The sequence below is a fragment of the Erythrolamprus reginae genome, chromosome 3 (genome assembly GCF_031021105.1).
Source record: "Erythrolamprus reginae isolate rEryReg1 chromosome 3, rEryReg1.hap1, whole genome shotgun sequence".
In the NCBI taxonomy this organism is placed as follows: domain Eukaryota; kingdom Metazoa; phylum Chordata; class Lepidosauria; order Squamata; family Dipsadidae; genus Erythrolamprus; species Erythrolamprus reginae.
In genome coordinates, this window is record NC_091952.1 from 3,096,821 (window position 1) to 3,123,913 (window position 27,093).

At 44.8% G+C, this 27,093-nt stretch overlaps 1 protein-coding gene across 1 annotated transcript in view; it reads right to left on the reverse strand.

Annotated features, from left to right (window-relative positions):
* Positions 1-690: 690 nt before the first annotated feature.
* Positions 691-27,093, reverse strand: part of KIF3B (kinesin family member 3B) — a 35,957-nt gene continuing 9,554 nt past the window's right edge. Inside the window, exons 2-9 of the mRNA XM_070744347.1 lie at positions 24,830-26,307; positions 21,088-21,189; positions 17,473-17,595; positions 15,179-15,297; positions 14,216-14,329; positions 12,618-12,723; positions 9,978-10,156; positions 691-3,488 (exon numbers count right to left, since the gene is read on the reverse strand). Of these exons, the coding sequence (XP_070600448.1) occupies positions 3,398-3,488; positions 9,978-10,156; positions 12,618-12,723; positions 14,216-14,329; positions 15,179-15,297; positions 17,473-17,595; positions 21,088-21,189; positions 24,830-26,236 (2,241 nt within the window). The 5' untranslated portion in view covers positions 26,237-26,307 and the 3' untranslated portion in view covers positions 691-3,397. The remainder of the gene's footprint in view (positions 3,489-9,977; positions 10,157-12,617; positions 12,724-14,215; positions 14,330-15,178; positions 15,298-17,472; positions 17,596-21,087; positions 21,190-24,829; positions 26,308-27,093) is intronic.

Here is a 27,093-nt window from a genome sequence, read left to right on the forward strand (position 1 = left end):
ACTTTAATTAAAATTTGTGCAGTGTGCATAGGGATTTGTTCATAGGTTTTTTTTATAGTCCGGCCCTCCAACAGCCTGAGGGTCAGTGAACTGGCCCCCTGTGCAAAACGTTTGGGGACCCCCGACTTGGGGGGACATGATAGCAGTCTTCCAGTATTTGAAGGGCTGCCACATAGAAGAGGGGGTCAAGTTATTCTCCAAAGCACCAGGAGAAGAAACAACAGAAACTAATGGAGTTTAGTTAGATGATTTTGGAATTAATTTGGAATTAAGGAGAAACTTCCTAATAGGACATTAGTGGAACAGTTTGCCTCCAAATGTTTCCTGCCTGAGCAGGGGGTTGGACTAGAAGTCTTCCAGGGCCCCTTCCAACCTTGTTATTCTGCATTCTGCTGCTTTTTGGTATCTCCAAAAAAAAAAAAAAAAGAATTGGCAGATCAGGAAGGCACAGACTTGGATTCACCTGCCCTACATAGATCTGAAACTCCAGGTTTACAGTCTTAAACTTTAATGTTTTTCAACTTTTTAATGTTTTTGAGCAGGGGTTTGGACTGGAAGACCTCCAAGATCCTTCCCACTCTGCTTAGTATATTCTAAAAAATTATTGCATCATGTGATTATAAATTATAAAGCTGGCATATATATATAGTTTTTAAATAAAAGATTGCAAAACTCTAGAGAAATGTGTTAATTTTACATACAATAAATCCAGATGTTTTTTTTTATTGTTATATTTTTGCAGGAGCACTTTTACATTCCTAGACAAGAGGCTATTACAGAGATACAAGCTTTAAATCCATGGACAGAAAAAGAACTATTGACAAGTGTTCCTTTATGTACAGATAAAACAGTAGTCGGTTAGGTACAATCCCAGGAAGGGAACATTGCTTGCAGGAAACAGTAGTACTTCTCATATCCCGTCCTTTGGATAATATTCTTGTGCGAGTGCTGTTGGAACCAAGGGAAGGTTATTCACTCCAATGGGGCTTACACACAGGTAAGGAACCCAGTGAATGAATTTTTCCATAGATCCTTTATTGCGGGGTTCTCAAACCTTACCAACTGTTAAGATGCCGGCTAGGGAATTCTGGGAGTCGAAGTTCACGAATCTTAACAGTTGCTAAGGTTTGAGAATCCTGCTCTATTGGTTAAATGCATGGCTCCAACACTGAATATTCATAACATGGCATGGGATATGAAGAAAGAATTCACCATACTTGGGGATACCAAGAGTAAGGGCTGCCTTAAATAACAAGGCAGTAGCTGACACCGCGGCTTATTGAAATATTCCCAAAGAGAGGCTGCCAGCTTCAGAAAACACTCAAAGACAGTACAGTACACGAAAGACGGAGAAATGTTTTAGGTGTGGGAAAAGCCGGAGGGAGGGGGGGGGCTCCAATTATTCAAAGTGTCTCAAAGTCAGAAATGCAGCCATTATGGGAACAGTTAAAGGCTCCCCTCCTGTTTCCGCTGAATTCTTGCCAAGCAAGCCGGTGGCAGTTCCGATCAGACCTTGGTTCTCTTGCCCTGCCCGTTCACAATAAAAAGCAACAGGCCAACATGTGCGGCTTCACCATTGCAGACTTTTTATTATCATCTTTGGATTCATTACGGAACTTCTGCCAGCCAGTCCTTCTTCTTTTTTTTTTAATTACAAAGGGAATTGGCCCCACAAAACAGGAAATGGACTTGGCAGAATAACAGCATCTGTTTTCATAGGATTCTAAAACACCAAGCCGCTCGCCAAATAAACAGCCCTCTGATCCATGACGGATCGAGCTGCTCACCGTTCCAGAAACGTACTTGGCAAATTCAACCGTAGAAGGTTTGGGGAGCAAGGCTGGGCCTTCTGAGGCACCATGCCAGCAGAATGCCTCTTGGGGGGTGTCCTTATATGAAAGGGGGGGACGGGACACGAGACCATGGAATTGTAATGCCTCCCCACCGCCAAAGAGGAGTGACTCAAGAGAAGGTGTAACAAGGACAAAAAGACGACCCCTTTACGCTTAAGAGTATGCCTGGAGGACCCCACGTAGATGCACACGCTTGATACAGATGGAAAAATTAAAACATGGGTTTGGAAAAAAAACATTCGGAGGAGCTGATGAGAATATATTCACAGTCACAACCGTTGACATAAAAAACCAACTGAACTTGCAAATGTGCAACCATGTTAAATATACAAACCAAACTATAAAACAATACAAAGGGCGGGGAGGGGAGGCACAGTCTTCAGCCGTTGGACCCCTGCCCCCTTTTTCAGCAGCATCTATTTCCACACCAGCTACTTGGTATCTTAATCAGGAAATTAAGAGCGAAAAAAGACAGGAGTTGGAATGAGAACTCCTGTGTGGAGACTTGCCCTGGGAGTCCCCCTCTCAACCTGGCTCTGGTTTAACAGGAGGAGGAGGGTTATACTGAGAGCAGAGCAGAAGCCCCTTCCCCAGGGTTAATGTCTCCCGGGGAGGGAAAGTGGAGACAAGAAGCGAGGCCAGGTAAGCTACAGTGGAAGACAAGCATCGGTCGCCAAAACGCTCCCAGGTTGTGGAGAACGAGATGGCGAGGAGAGGGGGGTGGCTAAGAGCGAAGGTGTGGGCGACTGTTATAGACCAGGTAGCCTCTGCAGATCTTCGTGGCCGAGGTCCACCTGGAACCTGTTGAAAATCCCTCCTTGTAAACAGGCCCAAGGGCTGATTGACCTCCTACCTTCTATGTCCAAAAGGAAAAAGAGAGAGAGTGGGTTTGGAAACCTTGCCCCCTTTTGCCATTTGTACCCAAAGCTCTAGGGACATCTTTCAGTCTCACCTATTTTTTCTCCCCCCCAATTTGGAGACGCTTTCAATCTGGCCTTCACCCATCCAGTCCTTCAATGGGGGAAAAAAATATCTCCTGGTCACTTCTCAACCTCGTTTTCTTGGGCGTCATCGAGGTGATTGCAGCGAGATTTGCCTCCGGCTCCCGAGGAGGAGGAGGAGGAGAGCCAGACCGTAAAGAGAGAAAAGACCGTTAAAAGAGAGAGAGAGAGAAGGCTACGGGATGGGGAAAGGGGGGGGCAAAGGGACATCCCCCCCTCACTCCGTGCTTCTCATGGCTTCTAACACACACTAATGTAACTCATGCATTGCTGATTTCCTAACTAAAGGCTCCTTAGCCTTTCAACTCTGCCGCACCGGAGATCAAATAGTTCCTCCGCGCAGGCAAGCAAGAGGCAGACCACGTAAACCTGTCCTAACCAAGGTGCAAAAAACGAGGCTGCTCTTGTCTTCTCCGAAAAAGCCGCCTTCTGGAACTCGGGCCTCTTTAAAGTCCAAAAAAACCCCTTTTGCAGGCTGTTAACTGGCCTCGGCCTATTACGGCCCAACGGGAGCCAGGCCCTCGAGCGGATGAGCAACTGATTTTACTTGGGGACCAGCCCGCGAGACTGGGGGTAGAGCTGAGAGCTGGAGGCGCTGGAGGGGGAGCCACTAGACTTCCTTCCGGTTTTAGGCCTGGAGAATAGAAAAAAGAGGAGCGTGAAGGAGCAACTTCATAAATAAAAGAAACCGTGGTGTGTTCGCAAGCAGGAAACAAAAGAAAGGCGACTAATATAAAGCCCTACATGGCACAGGGCCAGATTATCTCCGAGACCGCCTTCTGCCGCATGAATCCCAGCGACCGGTGAGGTCCCAGAGTTGGCCTCCCTTAGGGTCCCATCGACCAAACAATGTCGGTTGGTGGGACCTAGGGGAAGAGCCTTCTCTGTGGTCGCCCCGGCCCTCTGGAATCAACTCCCCCCAGAGATTTGCACTGCCCCCTCCCTCCTTGCCTTCCGAAAGAGCTTAAAAAAACATCTTTGCCGCCAGGCTTGGGACTCTTCGATCATCCCCTGACCACCGAATGCCTTAAGTATGATTGCTGAATGGTTAATGAGTTAATTTTTTAGGTTAATCTTCTCTGTCTAATTGTTTTTAATACTGTAGTATTAATTGGATTATATTACAGTGACGCCTCATCTTACAAACTTTTCGAGATACAAACCCAGGGTTTAAGATTTTTTTGCCTCTTTTTACAAACTATTTTCACCTTACAAACCCAAGCCGTCACCACTGGGATGCCCCGCCTCCGGACTTCCGTTGCCAGTGAAGCACCCATTTTTGCGCTGCTGGAATTCCCCTGAGGCTCCCCTCCATGGGAAACCCCACCTCCGGACTTCTGTGTTTTTGCGATGCTGCAGGGGAATCCCAGCAGCGCAAAAACGGGCACTTCGCTGACAACAGAAGTCCGGAGGTGGGGTTTCCCAGCGAGGGGAGCCTCAGTGAAATCGCAGCATCGCAAAAACGCAGAGGTCTGGAGGTGGGGTTTCGAGGACTTTGGTGTTTTTGCGATGCTGCGATTTCACTGATGCTCCCTTCGCTGGGAAACCCCACCTCCGGACTTCCGTTGCCAGCGAAGCGCTCGTTTTGCGATGCTGGGATTCCCCTGCTGGGATTCCCCTGCAGCATCGCAAAAACACAGAAGTCCAGAGGTGGGGTTTCCCATGGAGGAGCCTCAGGGGAATCCCAGCAGCGCAAAAACGGACGCTTCGGCTGGCAAAAGGAGTGAATTTTGGGCTTGCACACATTAATCGCTTTTCCATTGATTCCTATGGGAAACATTGTTTCGTCTTACAAACTTTTGACCTTAAGAACCTTGTCCTGGAACCAATTAAGTTCGTAAGACAAGGTATCACTGTACTGTTCTTTTTAAAAATCTGCTGTGAGCCGTCCCGAATCCTCGGAGAGGGGCAGTATACAAATCCAATTAATTAAATAAATAAATAAATAAAAATAATCATGATCTAAAATTGTAGGGGTGTGTTTTTTTACAAAGCATTTCATGGGTTGTATACATACGGCTGGGTTTGTTGCCTCTGCAAAGATCTTGCCAGGGTCATTATGTTTTAAAAATCTTTTGCACCTGTCTTTATTAGTTTTACACATAATAAGTTTGGAGAATATATCTAAATCCTCTTTCCTACTATTTTTCCCCAGAACAAGGTGAGTTGGGCTGAGAGTGAAGTCCCTGGCCCAAACTCAGCTGGCTTTCATGTCTAACGTGGGATTACAAATCACTGTCTCCTGGTGATTGATTGATTCATTGATTTTGTCCATTACCCAATGAGGGTTATAGTGGATATGCACATAGTAAAATACATAATGAAGGTTATAGAGGATATACTCATAGAAAAATAATATACTCATAGAAAAATGGCCCAAAGTCACCCAGCCAACTTTCATATCTAAGGCAGGACTAGAACTCCTGGTGATTTATTTATTATTATTTATTTATTTATTATTTAGATTTGTATGCCGCCTCTCTCCGAAGACTCGGGGCGGCTCACAACAGAATAGAACAAATCATAAATAATCAGAAAACTTTAAAATTTATACAAGCTTTAAAAGAACCCCATAAACTAACAGACGCACACACAAACATACCATGCATAAATTAAACATGCCCGGGGGAGGTGTTTCAGTTCCCCCATGCCTGACGGCAGAGGTGGGTTTTAAGGAGTTTACGGAAGGCAGGGAGAGTAGGGGCAGTTCTAATCTCTGGGGGGAGTTGGTTCCAGAGAGTCGGTGCCGCCACAGAGAAGGCTCTTCCCCTGGGGCCCGCCAACCGACATTGTTTAGTTGACGGGACCCGGAGAAGGCCCACTCTGTGGGACCTAATTGGTCGCTGGGATTCGTGCGGCAGTAGGCGGTCTCAGAGATATTCTGGTCCAGTGCCATGAAGGGCTTTAAAGGTCATAACCAACACTTTGAATTGTGACCGGAAATTGATCGGCAGCCAATGCAGACTGCGGAGTGATGGTGAAACATGGGCATACCTGGGTAAGCCCATGACTGCTCTCGCAGCTGCATTTTGCACGATCTGAAGTTTCCGAACACTTTTCAAAGGTAGCCCCATGTAGAGAGCATTACAGTAGTCGAACCTCGAGGTGATGAGGGCATGAGTGACTGTGAGCAATGAGTCCCGGTCCAGATAGGGCCGCAACTGGTGCACCAGGCGAACCTGGGCAAACGCCCCCCTCGCCACAGCTGAGAGATGGTTTTCTAATGTGAGCTGTGGATCGAGGAGGACGCCCAAGTTGCGGACCCTCTCTGAGGGGGTCAATAATTCCCCCCCCAGGGTGATGGACGGACAGATGGGATTGTCCTTGGGAGGCAGAACCCACAGCCACTCCGTCTTATCCGGGTTGAGTTTGAGTCTGTTGACACCCATCCAGGCCCCAACAGCCTCCAGGCACCGGCACATCACTTCCACCGCTTCGTTGACTGGGCATGGGGTGGAGATGTAAAGCTGGGTATCATCGGCATATTGATGATACCTCACCCCATGTCCTTGGATGATCTCACCCAGCGGTTTCATGTAGATGTTAAATAGCAAGGGGGAGAGGACCGACCCCTGAGGCACCCCACAAGGGAGAGACCTCGGAGCCGACCTCTGACCCCCCACTAACACCGACTGCGACCGGCCAGAGAGGTAGGAGGAGAACCACTGGAGCACAGTGCCTCCCACCCCCAGCCCCTCCAACCGGTGCAGAAGGATACCATGGTCGATGGTATCGAAAGCCGCTGAGAGATCGAGGAGCACCAGGACAGAGGATAAACCCCTGTCCCGGGCCCGCCAAAGATCATCCATCAACGCGACCAAAGCGGTTTCCGTGCTGTAACCGGGCCTGAAACCCGACTGCTGGGGACCTAGATAATCAGCTTCTTCCAAGGACCGCTGGAGCTGGAGTGCCACCACCTTCTCGACAACCTTCCCCATAAAGGGAAGGTTGGAGACTGGACGATAGTTGTTAAGTACGGCTGGGTCCAGGGAGGGCTTCTTGAGGAGGGGGCGCACAAGCGCTTCTTTATAGAGTGATGGAAAAACTCCCCTCCCCAAGGAAGCGTTGGTAATCTCCTGGGCCCAGCTCCGTGTCACCTCCCTGCTGGCCGAGACCAACCAGGAGGGACACGGATCCAGTAAGCAGGTGGCGGAACTCACAGCTCCAATGGCCTTGTCCACTTCATCAGGTGTCACCAGATCAAACTCTCCCCAGACAGGTGGACAAGTACGTGCCCCAGTCACCTCGACTGACTCGTTGTCAGTCGACACTGTTTTCCAATTGGAGTCGAGGTCGGCCTGGATCTGAGCGACTTTATCAGCGAAAAACGTGTTAAACTCCTCGGCACTACTCTGCAAGGGCTCCCCAACTCCCCCCTGGTTAAGAAGGGAGCGGGTCACCCTAAACAGAGCGGCCGGGCGGGATTCCGCTGATGCAATCAAGGCGGCATGGTACGCGCATCTTGCCGCCTTGAGCGCCACTTTGTAAGTCTTAATAAAAGCTCTTACAAGTGTTCGATCAGATTCAGACCTACTCTTCCTCCATCGCTTCTCTAGACGTCTCTAGACTTTGATTGGCCCAAAGTCACCCAGCCGACTTTCACATATAATGTGGAACTAGAATTCACTGCCTCCTAGTTTCTAGGTCAGCAAAAAAACTACTAGACCAAACTGTCTCTCTTTTTTTTTAAACCAATATTGAAAGCATGGGTTATTATAACCAGTGATTCTCAACCTTGGCAACCTGAAGACGTATGGATTTCACTCCCAGAATTCCTCACGGACTTCAACTCCCAGAATTCAACTCTCTGTTCTGAGAGTAGAAGTCTACACATCTTGAAGCTGGCAAGCATGACCAGTAACACTGGGATTATGTACATGCAAATCTTCCTTTATAGACCACCTTTACAGAAACTGGATGGAGTGTGCTTTCTGTAGGTTAGTGATGGCGAAACTTTTTTTCCTCAGGGGCTAAAAGAGCAAGCGTGCGTGCCATCACGCATGTGTGAGTGCCCACACCCATAATTGGCCTTCTCCGGGTCCCGTCGACTAAGCAAGGTCAACTGGCGGGGCCCAGGGGAAGAGCCTTCTCTGTGGGGGCCCCATCCCTCTGGAATCAACTCCCTCCGGAGATTCGAACAGCCCTCACCCTCCTCGCCTTCCATAAAATGCTGAAGACTCACCTTTGTCGCCAGGTGTGGGGATAACTACCTCCCCCCCTTTGTTGTGTTTTCCGACCTCTGTTGTATGATGGATTGGGTTGAATGGGTACAATTGTGTAGTTGGGGTTTTTATAATACTGGTTATGTTTATTAATGTTTTTTAATTGATCTTTACATTTTATTATTAGATTTGTAATGTATTGTGTTATTGTTGTGTTGTGAGCTGCCCCGAGTCTTTGGAGAGGGGTGGCATACAAATCTAATAAATAATAATAAAAATAATAATAATAATAATAATAATAATAATAATAATAATAATAATAATTCAATGCCTGCGGAGGGTGAAAACAGCTTCCCTCCCCCCCATCCAAAGGCCCCGTAGAGGCTGGAAACGGCTGTTTCCCAACTTCTAGTGAGTCCAGTAGGTTCGTGTTTTACCTTCTTCAGGCTCCAAAGGCTTCCCGGGAGCCATGGGAGGGTAAAAACACCCTCTCCCATCCCTCCAGAGGTTCTCTGGAAGATAAAAATGCCCTCCCAGAGCCTCTGTGCAAGCCAAAAATCAGCTGGCCAGCACACACATGCACGTTGGAGCTGAGCTAGGGCAACGGTTCGCATGGCAGCAAAATATTATTTATTTATTTTATTTATTTATTGGATTTGTATGCCGCTCCTCTCCGCAGACTCGGGGTGGCTAACAACAGCAATAGAACAGCATATAATAATAATCCAATACTAAAACAGTTAAAAACCCTTATTATAAAAACCAAACATACATACAGACATACCAAGCATAAATTGTAAAGGCCTAGGGGGAAAGAGTATCTCAGTTCCCCCATGCCTGGCGGCAGAGGTGGGTTTTAAGAAGCTTACGAAAGGCGAGGAGGGTGGGGGCAATTCTAATCTCTGGGGGGAGTTGGTTCCAGAGGGCCGGGGCCGCCACAGAGAAGGCTCTTACCCTGGGTCCCGCCAAACGACCTTGTTTAGTTGACGGGACCCGGAGGAGACCCACTCTGTGGGACCTAACTGGTCGCTGGGATTCGTGCGGCAGAAGGCGGTCCCTGAGATAGTCTGGTCCGGTGCCATGAAGGGCTTTATAGGTCATAACCAACACTTTGAATTGTGACCGGAAACTGATATGGCTCCGCGTGCCACCTGTGCCATAGGTTCGCCATCCCTGCTCTAGGTCTTGCATTTCAGAAATTCCTGCATCTTCCTACAGTACCTTCCTTCCTTCCATCAACTGCCTACAGTTGATGGTTTTAAAGGTTATTAATGTATTTTATATAGTCCAGACTAGATGGACCATGAGGTCTTTTTCTGCTGTCAATCTTCTATGTTTCTATGGTCTTTGCTGTTTTATTGCTATTTACATTTTATATTATTTTTTTAATTATTGTGAGCCCCCCAGAGTCCTATTGGAGTTGGGTGGCATATAAAGGTCACAAATAATAATAATAATAATAATAATAATAATAATAATAATAATAATAATAATAATAATAATAGTAAGACCCCTTTTATAAATTTATTTATTTATTTATTTATTAAATTGTATGCCACCCCTCTCCGTAGACTCGGGGCGGCTCACAGCAGTGATAGAAACAATGTACAATACAAATCTAATAATATGAAGTTAAAAACCCATAATTTAAAAAACATGCACACAACACACCATACATAAATTATATAGGCCTAGGGGGAAGATATTTCAATTCCCCCATGCCTGACGGCAGAGGTGGGTTTTGAGAAGTTTACGAAAGGCAAGGAGGGTGGGGGCAATTCTGATCTCTGGGGGGAGTTGGTTCCAGAGATCCGGGGCCGCCACAGAGAAGGCTCTTCCCCTAGGTCCCGCGAAATGACATTAGAAATACCTCCCAAAATTAAGGGGGCTGAAAGCCAGCCAATTCAGCCCCATAACTTCTCAGATCTGCAGAAGAATAGTTGATTAAAATACCAGCTCACCGGGATTTAGATTTCTTGCTCGACGTACTCTCAAAGGTCGACGCGTCCACTTGAATCTCATCTTCATCTTGCAAAGCGGCTTCTAGAGCTGCCTGAACTTTGGGGGCAATGGCTGGGCCCTCGTAGTCCCGCGTGGTCCGACTGGGCATATCCAGTTCTAGCAGGACAATGTTTTCTGCCTAAATAGTCAAAAATTCAGCAGAGCTCAATACTTAATTATGTCAACGGTGTAAATGTAGAATAGAACAGAGTAGAAACATAGAAGTCTGACGGCAGAAAAAGACCTTATGGTCCATCTAGTCTGCCCTTATACTATTTTCTGTATTTTATCTTAGGATGGATCTATGTTTATCCCAGGCATGTTTAAATCCAGTTACTGTGGATTTATCTACCACGTCTGCTGGAAGTTTGTTCCAAGGATCTACTACTCTTTCAGTAAAATAATATTTTCTCATGTTGCTTTTGATCTTTCCCCCAACTAACCTCAGATTGTGTCCCCTTGTTCTTGTGTTCACTTTCCTATTAAAAACACTTCCCTCCTGGACCTTATTTAACCTTTTAATATATTTAAATGTTTCGATCATGTCCCCCCTAGAGTAGAGTAGAATAGAATTAGAATAGAATTTTATTGGCCAAGTGTGATTGGACACACAAGGAATTTGTCTTTGGTGCAGATGCTCTCAGTGTACATAAAAGAAAGATACATTTGTCAAGAATCATGTAGTACAACACTTAATGATTGACATGGGGTCAAATAAGCAATGAAGAAACAATATTAATAAAAATCTTAGGACACAAGCAACAAGTTACAGCCGTACAGTCCTAGGTGGGAGGAATGTCCTGGTTTTTTTAAAATTGGTGGTTGATATATTTTTTTTCTAGGTTTGTATCTGAAAATATTCTCTTCAAATTAATTTATTCAACTTTTATGCCGCCCAATCCCATAGGACTCAGGGCGGCTTACAACATTAAAAAATAATACAATAGTACAATAATAAAAAGAAGTCAAACATCAACAGTAGATTAAAACTTCATTATAACCCTAACAAACCCATTATAAAAACCCCAAAAATCAATCTAACAAACATACACACCAGCCAAACATTATTCGGGCATGTATGATGTTAGAGTTCGTGCCCCCCATGCCTGTCGGCAAAGCCAGATCTTAACAGCTTTTCAAAAAGCTAGGAGAGTGGGAGCAGTGGGAACATTGGGGGGAGTTGGTTCCATAGAGCCGGGGCAGCAACAGAAAAGGCCCTCCCCGCGGTCCCGCCCACCTGCATTGCTTAGTTGACGGGAGCTGGAGGAGGTCGATATTGTGCGATCGAATAGGCCTCTGGGAGGTATGTGGCAAGAGACGGTCCCGTAAATAGTCAGGCCCTAAGCCATGTAGGGCTTTATAAGTGATAGCCAACGCCTTGAATTGTGGCCAGAGACTAATCGGCAGCCAGTGTTTCTTGTTGTCTTTCATAAGCCAGGCCAAGGTGTAGCATTGGGATGGCTTATAACTGATAAATTAAATGTGAGACAATTAATGAAGGCCTCAGAGAGGAGTTCCGCAGGAATCTTCTCAACTCATGGTAAGCACCTGCTAGAATTTGGAATAAGGATCCTGGGAATTTAAGGATAGCAATAGCATTTAGAATATAGTGCTTTCCATCCCTCTCTAAATGGTTTGCACAGTCAGCATTTTGCCCCCCAACAATCTGGGTCTTTATTTTACCGATCTTGGAAAGATAAAAGGCTGAGTCAACTTGGAACCGTTCAGGATCGAAGTGGCAGTTCTGTGTTAGCAAATACTTCAAAAGAAAAGGATTTAGGGGTAGTGATTTCTGACAGTCTCAAAATGGGTGAACAGTGCAGTCAGGCGGTAGGGAAAGCAAGTAGGATGCTTGGCTGCATAGCTAGAGGTATAACAAGCAGGAAGAGGGAGATTATGATCCCGCTATATAGAATGCTGGTGAGACCACATTTGGAATAATACTGTGCTCAGTTCTGGAGACCTCACCTACAAAAAGATATTGACAAAATTGAAGGGGTCCAAAGACGGGCTACAAGAATGGTGGAAGGTCTTAAGCATAAAACGTATCAGGAAAGACTTAATGAACTCTATCTGTAGAGTCTGGAGGACAGAAGGAAAAGGGGGGACATGATCGAAACATTTAAATATATTAAAGGGTTAAATAAGGTACAGGAGGGAAGTGTTTTTAATAGGAAAGTGAACACAAGAACAAGGGGACACAATCTGAAGTTAGTTGGGGGAAAGATCAAAAGCAACGCAAGGAAATATTATTTTACTGAAAGAGTAGTAGATCCTTGGAACAAACTTCCAGCAGACGTGGTAGATAAATCCACAGTAACTGAATTTAAACATGCCTGGGATAAACATATATCCATCCTAAGATAAAATACAGGAAATAGTATAAGGGCAGACTAGATGGACCATGAGGTCTTTTTCTGCCGTCAGACTTCTATGTTTCTATGTTTCTAAAAGAGTCAGCCTGCAATGTTGCATTCTAACCACTATGCCACCACGTTCCTTCCTTCCTCCCTCCCTCCCTCCCTCCCTTTTTATTTTTACTTTTATTTTTATTCCAGACCTCTTCTCCCACCCACCCAAAAAAAGAAGCCTGAGCTCACCCTGTACCGAGCTTCTGGACGGACCATCATGGACATCCTTGCGTGCTGACTCAGAGGTCTCTTGTACCCGACGGCCGACACCGGACGCCTCATCATTTGTTGGTTCCTGCATTGGGGAAGGGAACAGGGGTCAAAGACATAACACCCTCTCGTTTTATAAGTGTACACTAGCTTGTCCATGTATATGAATCGGTATGAATGACCAGTATTTGTGTTGTTGAACTGTCTTTAAATTTTAATTAGGATTTTGTGTATGTTTGGTTTTTATAATAAGGGTTTTTAGTTGTTTTATTAAATTGGATTGTTACATGTTGTTTTTTATCATTGTTGTTAGCCGCCCCGAGTCTGCGGAGAGGGGCGGCATACAAATCCAATAAATAATAATAATAATAATAATAATAATAATAATAATAATAATAATAATAATAATAATAATTTTAGAAATTAGTTCGGTTTTTTAAAAACTTATTTTTATTGTTATTGTTGCTTGGAATTTTATGCTGTTGTAAGCTGCCCTGAGTTGTTCGGGATTGGGAGGCATAGAAGTCAAATTAAATTAAATAAATAAATAATACGCACCCATACATATGCACGGACACACACCATAAGATTCAGAGAGCCTCTCTAACCACTGGTAAGACAATCATTTTGTGAAATGGTCAAGAGTTTCCTGCCTGGTCAGGGGTTGGACTAGAAGACCTCCAAAGTCCCTTCCAACTTTGGTATTCTGTTCGTTTCGGTTCTACCTCTCAATGTCCCCATCTCTGTTTAGGTAGTCCTTGATTTACCACCATTCATTTAGTGTAACGTCATTCGAAGTTACAACGGCACTGGGGGGAAAATCGATATATGACCATTTTGCAATCATAGAATAGAATAGAATAGAATAAAGAAAAGAAAATAGAATAGAAAAAAGGAAAGAAAAATATAAAAGAAAATAGAATAGAGAATAGAATAGAATAGAAAAAAGAATAGAAAAGAAATAGAATAGAGAATAGCATAGCATAGAATAGAGAAAAGTAGAAAATAAAATAGAGAATAGAATAGAATAGAAAAATGAAAAGAAAATAGAATAGAGACTAGAATAAAGAACAGAAAATAGAAAAGAACATAGAATAGAATAGAAAAGAGAAAAGAAAAGAGAGAATAGAGAAGAGAATAGAAAATGAGGCTGGTGCCCTGGGTAACCCAATCTCTATACAAAAGTCAAATACCACTTACAAAATCACAAAATCTCCAGAACTGTAAAACCTACAAACTTAAAACTTACCATGTATGTTCCACTTGGTGTCTAGGTGCTCACTAAGAAAGGATTTTTCGAAATGAGCATCAGATCATTAGTATTTCTTATACAGTATTAGATCAACATGCTCTGATGCTATGGAATTAGTCATTCCACTCCCCCTCCCCACCTGAACAGAACTCTGTTCCAACTGCCAGTTGCCCTATATTAACCCCCAGAAATGGTCCTAGGTCTCATTTTTTCAGCGCCGTGGAAACTTGGAACGGACACTAAACGAACGGTGGTTAAGTTGGAGGGCTACCTGTACATAAATTGGGACGTGTCCATCCCCCCGTCCAAGGGAAAGGTGACTCACTCCAGTCGAGTGATGGGGTGAAGCTTCCACTGGTCCTCCTCCTCGTCAAAGAAGGATCTGTTCATGATCTTGTTCTTCTCTTCCAGAGGAATGAAGTTCTCGATGATCAGGTGCCTGTGAGAGATCAGCCAAGGACAAAGTGAGATCCGGTGGCCTGGTGGGAATCTAGAAGATCTTTTCCTTGCTGGACTCCATCTTCCAAGTACCTCAAGTTAAATAAGTTCATTTTCGGCTCTGGGACAGCTGACCACGAAATTTTTTCCATCCCGTGTTCTAGAACACGGGTGCAGATCTATGGCCCCTTTATGACTTGTAGACTTCAACTCCCAGAATTCTTGAGCCAACCATACTGGCTATGGCCCTTTTATGATTTATGAACTTCAGTTCCCAGAATTGCTGAGCTGGCCATAGTAACTATGGCCCTTTATGACTTGTGGACTTCAATTCCCAGAATTCCAGAATTCCAGAGTCAGCCATGGCAGCTATGTTCCCTAGGACATGTGGACTTCAAATCCCAGAATTCCTGAGTTAGCCATGCCAGTTATGCCCCCTTTATGACTTGTGGACTTCAACTCCCAGAATTCAAGAATTCCTGAGTCAGCCATGCCAGCTATGTTCCCTAAGACATGTGGACTTCAAATCCCAGAATTCCAGAATTCCTGAGTTAGCCATGCCAGCTATGCCCCCTTTAGGACTTGTGGATTTCAACTCCCAGAGTTCTTGAGCCAACCATGCCGGCTCTGACCCCTTTATGACATGTGTACTTTGATTCCCAGAATTCCTGGGCCAACGATGCTGGCTATGGCCCCTTTAGGACTTGTGGACTTCAAATCCCAGAATTCCTGAGTCAGCCATGCCAGCTATGTCCCCTTTAGGACCTGTGGACTTTGACTCGCAGAATTCCTGAGCCAGCCCCCTCCATTCTAGACCTTAAGCCGTAATACATGGTTAGTTGGAACCTACTTCAGCTTCAGCTCTCGGGTCAGCTCATTTTGGGTTTGTTCCAGTTCTTGTCTCTCCTTGATGTGCTCCTCCTGCAGGTCATGGATTTCGGCCTTCACAGCTTGCAGCTTAGAAAACAGCTGGAAGAGAGGAATACAGTTGTACAGTGAGACATGGGCAAGGCTACTTTTGCATGAGACTCTGTATGTGCAGTGGTTAGAAGGAAGTCTTGCAGGCGGACTCTGCCACTAGTTCGATCCACACAGGCTCAAGGTTCTATCCTTCAGATGTCAGTAAAACGAGGACCCCATTTGCTGGGGCTAAGATGCTGACTTTGTAAACTGCCTAGGGAGGGCTGTAGAATAGCAATAGCAATAGCATTTAGACTTATATACCACTTCACAGTGCTTTACGGCCCTCTTAAAGTGGTTTACAGAGAGTCAGCCTCTTGCCCCCAACTATCTGGGTCCTCATTTAAGTAAGTAGGTAGGTAGGTAGGTAGGTAGGTAGGTACGTAGGTAGGTAGGGAAGGAAGGAAGGAAGGAAAGAAAGAAGGAACGAAGGAAGGAACGAAGTAAAGGAGGAAGGAACGAAGGAAGGATGGAAGGAAGGAAGGATGGAAGGAAGGAAGTAAAGAAGGAAGGATGGAAGGAAGGAAGGAAAGAAGGAACAAAGTAAAGGAGGAAGGAACAAAGGAAGGAACGAAGTAAAGGAGGAAGGAACGAAGGAAGGATGGAAGGAAGGAAGTAAAGAAGGAAGGAAGGAAGGAAGTAAAGAAGGAAGGAAGGAAGGAAGGATGGAAGGAATGAAGGAAGGATGGATGGAAGGAAGGATGGAAGGAAAGAAGGAAGGAAGGAACGAAGTAAAGGAGGAAGGAACGAAGGAAGGAAGGAAGGAAGGAAGTAAAGAAGGAAGGAGGTAAAGAAGGAAGGAAGGAAGGAAGGAAGGATGGAAGGAAGGAAGGAAGGAAGGAAGGAAGGAAGGAAGGAAGGAAGGAAGGAAGGAAGGAAGGAAGGAAGGAAGGAAGGAAGGAAGGAAGGAACAATAGCACTTAGACTTATTGACCCGCTCCGAGTCCTTGGAGAGGGGCGGCATACAAATCAAATAAATTATTAATAAATTATTATTATTATTATTATTATTATTATTATTATTATTATTATAATTATATACCGCTTCACAGTGCCTTTACATCCCTCTCTAAGCGGTTTACAGAATCAACCTTTTGCCCGCAACAATCTGGGTCCTCATTTGACCCACCTCGGAAGGATGGGAGACAGAGTCAACCTTGAGCCAGTGGTGAGATTTGAACTGCTGAACTACAGCTAGCAGTTAGCTGAAGAGGCCTGCAGTGCTGCACTCTATCCACTGCGCCACCCCGGCTCTTTTAAAAGCACTGTGAAGCGGTGTATTGCTATTGCTATCATCTATCTCCAATCGACATCATGGTCCTTTCAGCATTCCAAGAAGGCCCCATACTTATTTGCACCACTCAGGTGACCTTGAGGACACAGAGAAACCTCAAAGTGGCCTCCAAGAAGGACATAAATGACCAGCTGTCTGCAGGGAGTATCAATCCTTCCATTCCCCACCATCCAGTCAGAGCTGAGAAGCGAAACATCTTGAGAGAAAACCCAGAAAGTCCAGTTGCTTCTTGAAAAAGCCCCTCTTTCAGGGACCCGTGGGGTTCTGTCAAACTGGATAACATCATCAGTTTATTTATTTATTTATTAATCAGATTTGTATGCCGCCCCTCTCCGCAGACTCGGGGCGGCTCACAGCAATAATAATACTGTACAATGTAAACAAATCTAATATTTAAGTTAATTTAAAAACCCCAATTTAGAAACCAATCATACATACTAGCATACCATGCATAAATTTTATAAGCCTAGGGGGAGGGAAAGTGTCAATTCCCCCATGCCTGACGACAGAGGTGGGTTTTAAGGAGCTTACGAAAGGCTAGGAGGGTGGGGGCAACTCTGATATCTGGGGGGAGTTGGTTTCAGAGGGCTTGGGGCCGCCACAATGAAGGCTCTTCCCCTGGGTCCCGCCAAACGACATTGTTTAGTTGACGGGACCCGGAGAAGGCCAACGCTGTGGGATCTAACTGGTCGCTGGGATTCGTGCGGCAGTGCTAGAAAAGAGTGGGGTACAATGGCATATAAACGCCCACACTGTCACTGATGGTGTAACCTAGTGGGGTAATGAAATGTACACAAGAAAACAAGCTCAGGAAGCATCAAGAACCCCAAAGTATTCCTTCTCCTCCCACTTCTCCAGCTCCCGTACAAGTATTCTATTATTCATGTCACCTTTTTCAGTTTCTTAGTTTTGATGTCCACTTCCTGCTGTAAGGAGCTATAGGTCTCCTTCAGCTCCAAGGTCTCTTCGTCTCGACTTTCCATTTGCTGTTGGATTTCTCGTTCCCGTCGTTTCTGTAGGACACGACATACATTCATTTAAAGCTTTTGGATTCTCTAATCTTTCCATTTCTGCTCTTGTTACATTCAGAGACACTCAACTGGGCAGAAGAATTAATTCCACTTCCTAAGAGGGGACCTACAACCTCTTTATTGCAAAGTCAATATCAATGAATTAAAAGTTATAAAGGTTGCGGGTTTGAAAATAAATAAAAAGCAAAAAAAAAAAAGATAACTAAAAATCTTGTGCAGAACCAAAATAAAGAATTGGAAAGGATATTGCAAGTAGGATGCTTGGCTGCATAGCTAGAGGTATAACTAGCAGGAAGAGGGAGATTATGATCCCGCTATATAGAGTGCTGGTGAGACCACATTTGGAATACTGTGTTCAGTTCTGGAGACCTCACCTACAAGAAGATATTGACAAAATTGAACGGGTCCAAAGACGGGCTACAAGAATGGTGGAAAGTCTTAAGCATAAAACGTATCAGGAAAGACTTCATGACTTCAATCTGTATAGTCTGGAGGACAGAAGGAAAAGGGGGGACATGATCGAAACATTTAAATATGATAAATGGTTAAATAAGGTCCAGGAGGGAAGTGTTTTTAATAGGAAAGTGAAGACAAGAACAAGGGGACACAATCTGAAGTTAGTTGGGGGAAAGATCAAAAGCAACATGAGAAAATATTATTTTACTGAAAGAGTAGTAGATCCTTGGAACAAACTTCCAGCAGACGTGGTTGATAAATCCACAGTAACTGAATTTAAACATGCCTGGGATAAACATAGATCCATCCTAAGATAAAATACAGAAAATACTATAAGGGCAGACTAGATGGACCATGAGCTCTTCTTCTGCTGTCAGTCTTCTATATTTCTATGATATTGGAATTTCAAATAACAAAAAAGGCAAAATATTTACACATTTGGCAAACTACAAAATGTTCTTCTATAAAAGAAGACAATTACAGTGATCCCTCTATTATCGCGAGGGTTCCGTTCCAAGACCCCTCGCGATAATCGATTTTTCGCGATGTAGGGTTGCGGAAGTAAAAACACCATCTGCGCATGCGCGCCCTTTTTTTCTATGGCCGCGCATGCGTAGATGGTGGAGTTTGCGTTCCCCGCCGCCCACGCAAAGGGGAAACCCGATTCGGCTCCTCGCTGCTGCTGCGCTACCGAGCAGATCAGCTGCTGGGCGGCCGAAGGAACCTTCCCTGGGTCTTCCCGGCCGCCCACGCAAAGGGGAAACCCCGGCTCCTCGCTGATGCCCGCCGCTCGCCCGCCCGCCAGCAAGAGGGGGAAGACCCAGGGAAGGTTCCTTCGGCCGCCCAGCAGCTGATCTGCTCGGCACAGCAGCAGCGAGCAGACGAAGATCGGGGTTTCCCAGCTGCCCACGCAAAGGGGAAACCCCGGCTCCTCGCTGATGCCCCCGCTCGCCCGCCCCCCGCCGCCCGCCAGCAAGAGGGGGAGAGATAGAGAAAGAGAGAGAAGGAAAGAAAGAGATGAGAGAGGGAGGAAGAGAGTGTGAGAGAGGAAGAAGCAAGATAGAGAAAGAGAGAGAGAAAGAAAGATGAGAAAGGAAGGAAGAGAGTGACGTCATCGGGTGGGAAAATCGCGATATAGCGTTTCGCGAAGCTCGAGGTCGCGAAACTCGAGGGATCACTGTATATGAAATTATTAGCACAAATTAAGAAGGATTCGGAAAATTGGTTAAAGTTACAATTGTCATCATTAGGAAGAATCTCCACTATTAAGATGAACATACTGCCTAAATTTGTATTTCAAACAATACAAATACAATTAAAAAGTTTTTTTTTTAAAGAACTAAATACAATAACCTCCAAATATACTTGGCAAGGGAAAAAGGCTGTTGCAGGATGCTAGACCAAGAGGGGGAATGGGTCTTCTGGATTAGGAATTATACTATCAGGCAGCCTTCATTGACATGGCTGAAAGAATGGATAGTGCTAAGAGATAAAATAATTTTAAGGATTGATTTACAATGAGGCTGGCATGCATTTCCTTGGGAAGCACAGACTAAACAACATAATTATTTTGAGAGACATCAAATAAGAGATGCATTAACAGAGAATTGGAAAAAAGTCAAACAAAAATTTTATATGAAGATGCCAAGTTGAATTTCAACGATGGAAGCAGTGAACTACTCAAATTTAATAAATTTAGAGAAAATGGTTTCATATGAAGAATTATTAGATAAACAAGGAAGATTAAAGTCAAACCAAGTATTACAGAAACAAGGAATTACAATAGACTGGTGGCCCTATTTACAAATACAAATTAAATATAAAAAGAATTTAGAGCAATTTGGCTTCCAAGATGAAAAACAAGACTGGTAAAATATTAACAGGCACAGAAGAAAACTTGATTACTAAATTTTATCATTGCTTATTAAAGTATAAAATGGAGGATGAAGTCATCAAGGAAATAATGATTGCCTGGGCAAAAAAAAAAATTGGGTATAGTGTCAATTTGGAACATTGGGAACAAATGGGAAAAAACTACAAATTATCTATGTCCGACGCATACAAAGAAAATATATTTAAAATGTTCTACAGACGGCATCTACCACTAGCGAGATTGGCCAAAATATCAATTTATTAAATCAAATGAGCCAGTAGAGTACTTTACTGCAGGCCACTGAAGCTGACTTGTAGATCTGAAGGTCAGCGGTTCAAATCTTATCACCGGCTCAAGGTTGACTCAGCCTTCCATCCTTCCGAGGTGGGTAAAATGAGGACCCGGATTGTGGGAGCAATAGCCTAGCTCTGTTAAAAAAGTGCTATTGCTAACATGTTGTAAGCCGCCCTGAGGCTAAGGAGAAGGGCGGCATAAAAATTGAATGAATGAATGAATGAATGAATGAATGAATGAATGAATGAATAAATAAATAAATAAATAAATAAATAAATAAATAAATAAATAAATAAATAAATAAATAAATAAATTGCTGGAAGTGTAATCAGCTACACGGGACATTCTATTACTTGTGGTGGACATGTCCCAAAGATCAAAAACTCTGGAAGAAAATTAAATATTGGCTTGAAGAAATACGTAATAGAACGAAAATTGGAATTGAAACCAGAATTATTTATTTTGGGAATAATGAAAGAAAATGTGAAAAAGGAAATCTATTACATTTTACAACAGATTTTAAGAGGAGCAAGAATCACTTTTGCACAGACTTGGAAGAAGGATAAGAACCCCTCAAAAGTGACGAGTATGAAAAAGGTACTAGAATGGGCTGAAATGGGTAGATTAACCATGGAACTAAGAGAGAGAAATGTAAATAAGAATGAAAGAGGTGAAGAAAGAGGAAATGTGAGAGATATAACCTTAAACTCATTTGACTGTAATATAATGAGCATAGTCCATATAAATATGAATAAGAAATTTAGAATTATGGGATAATAAATAATAGTGTATATACTGAATAAAGAAAATGTATACATCCCATTCTCTTCTTTTCTCTTCTCTTCTCTCACCTGCTCAGCGATCTCCTGCCGCTTCTGTTCCAGGATTTTCTGCTGTTCATTTGTGTGATCCACAATATTCTTCCCACCAACAAGGAGCTTGCTCTCCATTGCCTTAAAAGTAAAAAAAAATATTAAGGGGCACCAGGGAGAAATTTCGTACGATTAGAACACTGCAGATACCAACCTTGTCATACAACTGTAATTCCAGTCAACTTAAAAGTTTAAAAAATATATTCTTCATGCAGCGTACACCTGGCTGAAGTTTGCCAAAACAAGAAATCAGATTCAACCGATAACGCTAAGCTGGACACATTGAGTTCCATTACCGATTAGCAATACAGTGTTCCCTCGATTTTCGTGGGGGATGCGTTCCGAGACCGCCCACGAAAGTCGAATTTCCGCAAAGTAGAGATGCGGAAGTAAATACTGTACACTATTTTTGGCTATGAACAGTATCACAAGCCTTCCCTTAACACTTTAAGCCCCTAAATTGCAATATCCCATCCCCTTAGCAACCATTTAGATTATTACTCACCATGTTTATTTATTAAGGTTTATTTAAAAAAATATTTATTAAAGGCAGATGAAAGTTTGACGATGACATATGACGTCATTGGGCAGGAAACACCATGGTATAGGGAAAAACCCCGCAAAGTATTTTTTAATTAATTTATTTGAAAAACCGTGGTATAGACTTTTCGCGAAGTTCGAACCCGCGAAAATCGAGGGAACACTGTATATGAAGATATTATCTAGAAATGGAGCAAATAACCAGCCCTTCACTGCATTCAGGTGGCTTTATTTATTTTATTTTATTTATTTATTATTGGACTTATACACCCCCTTATACATCCCCTCTTCTACACCCCCTTACTTGCTCAGAGATCCTAGACGGCTTACATAGGCCAGTGATGGCGACCCTATAGCATGGGTGCCACAAATGGCCCACGGACCCATATCTGCTGGCCCGCAAGCTGTTGTCCTAGCTCAGCTCCAGCGTGCATGTGTGTGCCGGCCAACTGATTTTTGGCTCGCAGAGCTCTGGGAGGGCGTTTTTGGCTTCCAGAGAGCCTCCGGCGTGACAGGGGAGGGCATTTTAACCCTCTTCTAGCTGCAGGGAAGCCTTTGGAGCCTGGGAAGGGGGAAACACGAGCCTACTGGGCCCATCAGAAGTTGGGAAACAGGCCGTTTCCGGTCTCAAGAGGGGCTCTTGGTGGGGGTGGAAGCTGTTTTTGCCCTCCCCAAGCATTGAATTATGGGTGTGGGAACTCGCACATGCGCGACAGTGCTCGTGCACACTCTTTCGGCACCCGAGGGGAAAAAAGTTCGCCATCAGTGCTCTAGGCAGTTTACCTTTTTAAAAAATGTTGGCATTGGACAACATGAAGCCAAATAAATTAAGGCGTCACTTAAACACATTACACGCCAACCACTCATATGTTTTTTCAGTGAAAATATGCCAAATATTGCAAATAATTGTCCTGGCGGAGATTTGGGGAGGGGGCGTGAAATCTTTACTTTTTCCGGGGGGTGGGGCATAACAGAAAATAATTGAGAAGCACTGATGTAAATAAACATTGTTTGCTATAAAAGGCGTCTGTCAGTACTACGTACTGCACTGGCTGGGTTTGTCAATATATGTGGCGAGGGGGGCGTTTGCCCAGGTTCGCCTGGTGCACCAGTTGTGGCCCTATTTGGACCGGGAGTCACTGCCCACAGTCACTCATGCCCTCATCACCTCGAGGTTCGACTACTGTAACGCTCTCTACATGGGGCTACCTCTGAAAAGTGTTCGGAAACTTCAGATCGTGCAGAATGCAGCTGTGAGAGCTATCATGGGCTTTCCCAAAAATGCCCATGTCACACCAACACTCTGCAGTCTGCATTGGTTGCCGATCAGTTTCCGGTCACAATTCAAAGTGTTGGTCATTACCTATAAAGCCCTTCATGGCACCGGACCAGGGTATCTACGAGACCGCCTTCTGCCGCACGAATCCCAGCGACCGGTTAGGTCCCACAGAGTGGGTCTTCTCCGGGTCCCGTCAACAAAACAATGTCGCTTGGCGGGGCCCAGGGGAAAAGCCTTCTCTGTGGTGGCCCCGACCCTCTGGAATCAACTCCCCCCAGAGATTAGAATTGCCCCCACCCTCCTTGCATTTCGTAAGCTCCTTAAAACCCACCTCTGTCATCAGGCATGGGGTAATTGAGACATTCTTTCCCCCTAAGCCTTTATAATTTATGCATGGTATGTTTGTTATATGGATGTTTAGTTTTATAATAAGAGTATTTTAGTTGTTTTTAGTATTGGTTTTGCATGATGTTTTTTATTGCTGTTGTTAGCCGCCCCGAGTCTACGGAGAGGGGCGGCATACAAATCCAATAAATAAATAATAAAATAAATAAATAAATAAACATGGTTTATTTAAAATATATGAACTAACGGGTAATGTATGTTTGGAGGGAATAGTATAATGTTACTTTAAGAGCTAGGGCTGCAATCAGCCATAAAAGGGAGTCAGATGTGTTGCTCTCTATTGGCTTGTAGTGTATTGCATTGTATTGTTGGTGGCTACTGCCCTTAGTCTTGATAATGCTTCCTATATTGATATGTGCTAAAGTATTGCTGTGTGCTGAGATAGAGCTGTCTGCTTAATATTCTGTGTGCTAACATATAGCTGGGTGCTTGGTACTGCTGTGTGCTAATAATACTGTATACTATATTGCTGTGTGCTAAACATTGGTCTATGGATTGTATTATGGTATTGTACGGAACTGTGTGTAATACTGTATTGTTAGAGCTGTAGGTTTAGAACTACAGTGTTCCCTTGATTTTTGCAGGTTCGAACTTCGCGAAAAGTCTATACCACGGTTTTTCAAAAATATTAATTAAAAAATACTTCATGGGTTTTTTCCCTATACCACGGTTTATCCCGCCCGATGATGTCATATGTCATCGCCAAACTTTCATCCGACTTTAATAAATATTTTTTTAAATAAACTTTAATAAATAAACCTGGTGAGTAATGATCTAAATGGTTGCTAAGGGAATGGGAAATTGCACTTTAGGGGTTTAAAGTGTTAAGGGAAGGCTTGTGATACTGTTCATAGCCAAAAATAGTGTATTTACTTCCGCATCTCTACTTCGCGGAAATTCGACTTTCGCGGCCAGTCTCGGAACGCATCCCCCACGAAAATCGAGGGAACACTGTATATATGATTGCTTAATTTAGACATTATGTAGCTGACTGTATATGCTGCTTCGTCTATTGCAGTGATGGCTAACCTTTTCCCCCTCAAGTGCCGAAAGAGTGCACGCATGCGCTAATTCAATGCCTGGGGAGGGTGAAAACAGCTTCTCCCTCCCCTCCGGAGGCCCTCTGGAGGCCAGAAATAACCTGTTTCCCAACATCTGGTGAGCCCAGTAGACTGGTGTTTTGCCCTCCCAAGGCCCCAAAGGTTTCCCTGGAGCCAGGGGGGGGGGGGTAAAAACGCTCTCCTCTATCCCCCCGGAGGCTCTCTGGAAGCCAAAAACACCCTCCCAGAGCCTCTGTGCGAGCCAAAAATCAGCTGGCCGGCACACGCATGAATATTGGAACAAAGCTGGGGCAATGGCTCACGTGCCAGCAGATAGGACTCCACATGCCACCTATGGCACCCGTGCCACAGGTTCGCCCTCACTGGTCTATTGTATACATTGTGAGTAATATTTATACCTTTATTATATTGGTGTGAAACGCCAACAATGTCTTACCTTGATTTTGGCGCCCAGCTTCTCCGCTGCCTCCTTCTCCCGCTTGAGGTCTTCCATCTTCTTCTCCTTCTCCTTCAGGAGCCTCATCTTGTCCTCGGCAACCAAGCTGTGGTCCTCCAGGATGGCCTTCTTCTCGATCTCCAGCTTCTCTTGCTGCTCTTTCCAGTAGTCGTCCTTGTCCGCCCCTTCCTCTCCTTCCCCTTCCTCTTCCTCCTCCTCCTCTTCCTCCTCCTCCTCCTCGCCCATGCCGCCGTCTCTCCTCCTCTCCTTCTTCTTCCTCTTCACGATGGACCTTTTCTCCAGCTGGGCCTTCAGGCGAGCAATTTCTTCTTGGAATTCCCGCAGGAGAGCGTCTTTGGGGTCTTCGTTGACCCTTGGCTTGTTCTTGATGTTCTTGGCACGGTTGGCATATCGCAAGGTGGTCAAGGTCTCCTCCACATTGTAGGAGGCGGGGCCGATGTTGGCAACCATCACGGTCTTAGCGTTGCCCCCCAAAGAATCCTGGAGGAGCCGGGTCAGCTTGGAGTCCCTATAGGGGATGTGGGTGCTCTTGCCGTCCACGAGGGCAGAGATGACGTTGCCCAAGGCGGAGAGAGAGAGGTTGATCTTGGTGGCTTCTTTCAGTCTCTCCCCCTGGGCTCCGGTCTTGGACTGGCGCTCGCTGCCCGCCAGGTCCACCAGATTCAACTTCCCGACCCGTATGTGGTTCTCCCCGTCCAGACCAACCTCGCTGCATTCGATGGTGATGACGAAAATGGCGTGGGAACGGGAACTGTGCTCGTTCATGTTGGTGGCGCCCACCGAGCGATTCTGGTTCCCGACGTTCATGACGTGCTCGATTTCTTTCACGCTTTTGGTGACAAACGACGAGAGATCTTTGACGTAGATTCCCGTATCGGGCCTCTCCTTCAGTTCCAGCCTCTTGGATTGGTCCTTGGATAGCAAGTCTCTGATTTCTTCTTGGTAGATCTCCAAGTAGGAGGCCCTCACCAGATACTGCTGGTTCTGAGACCGAGAGATGTGGGTGAAGATGTGGTCAAACGAGTTGGGGATGACCCCTCTCTTCTCAACGTCTCCGCGCACACCTTCCATGGTGTACGTTTTCCCCGTCCCGGTTTGCCCGTAAGCAAAAATGGTCCCGTTGAACCCCTGGAGAACCGAGTCCACCAACGGCCGGAAAGTCTCATCATAAAGCTCGAACTGTTTGGAGCTCCAGTCATAAACGGCGTCAAAGGTGAACGTCTTTGGAAGTTCATGAGATGTCCCCTTTGGGTTCTTCACAGAGACCTGCCCCAATTTCACGTCCACTTCCACCACCTGTTCATAGGAGGCCACCTTCTCTTTGCTGTTCATTGGCCGGCATCGTACAACAACTCTGACCGTCTCCGAGCACTTTAACTTCAACATGACAACGGATTAGCCAACGGGGAACAAATTAGTGGGCGGCGGAATCAGGAAGATCAAGGATTCTTCTAATCCTAGAAAGAATGAAATAGAAGAACAGAATATAAGGGTAAGACACCACAATGGCTAGCACAGCAAGCAGAAGTTCCTAACCTACCATTTTAACACTTAACATCCTGGATCACGGAGGTCCAACATTGGCAACTTTAAGACTTATGGACTTCAACTCCCCAAATCTCCTAGGCCAGGGGGTCTCCAATCTTAGTAATTTTAAAACTTGTGGACTTCAACTCCTAGAATTCCTCAGCCAACCTTGGCAACTTTAAAACCTATGGACTTCAAGAGCCAGGGTTGGCGCAATGGTTAGAATGCAGCACTGCAGGCTACTTCAGCTAACTGCTGGCTGTAGGTCAACAGTTCAAATCTCACCACCGGCTCAAACTTGACTCAGCCTTCCATCCTTCCGAGGTGGGTCAAATGAGGACCCAGATTGTTGGGGGCAAGAGGCGGATTCTGTAAACCGCTTAGAGAGGGCTGAAAAAGCACTATGAAGCGGTATATAAGGCTAAATGCTATTGCTAGCTCCCAAAATTCCTCAGCCAACCTTGGCAACTTTAAGACTTGTGGACTTCAACTCCCTGCCTTATATTCTTTTGAACCCTGAAATAGGCGCTTGGCCTTATTACCATTCACTCAGAAGCCAGATTGGGCTTATTATCAGGGGAGGTCTTATTTTGGGAAAAACAGGGTACATACACACCAACACACACATACATACTGCTAGTCCTGGGTTTTCGGAGTGAAACCCCCGATTAAAACTCAATATTTTCAACCTTAAATCACACTATTTATTGGAATGC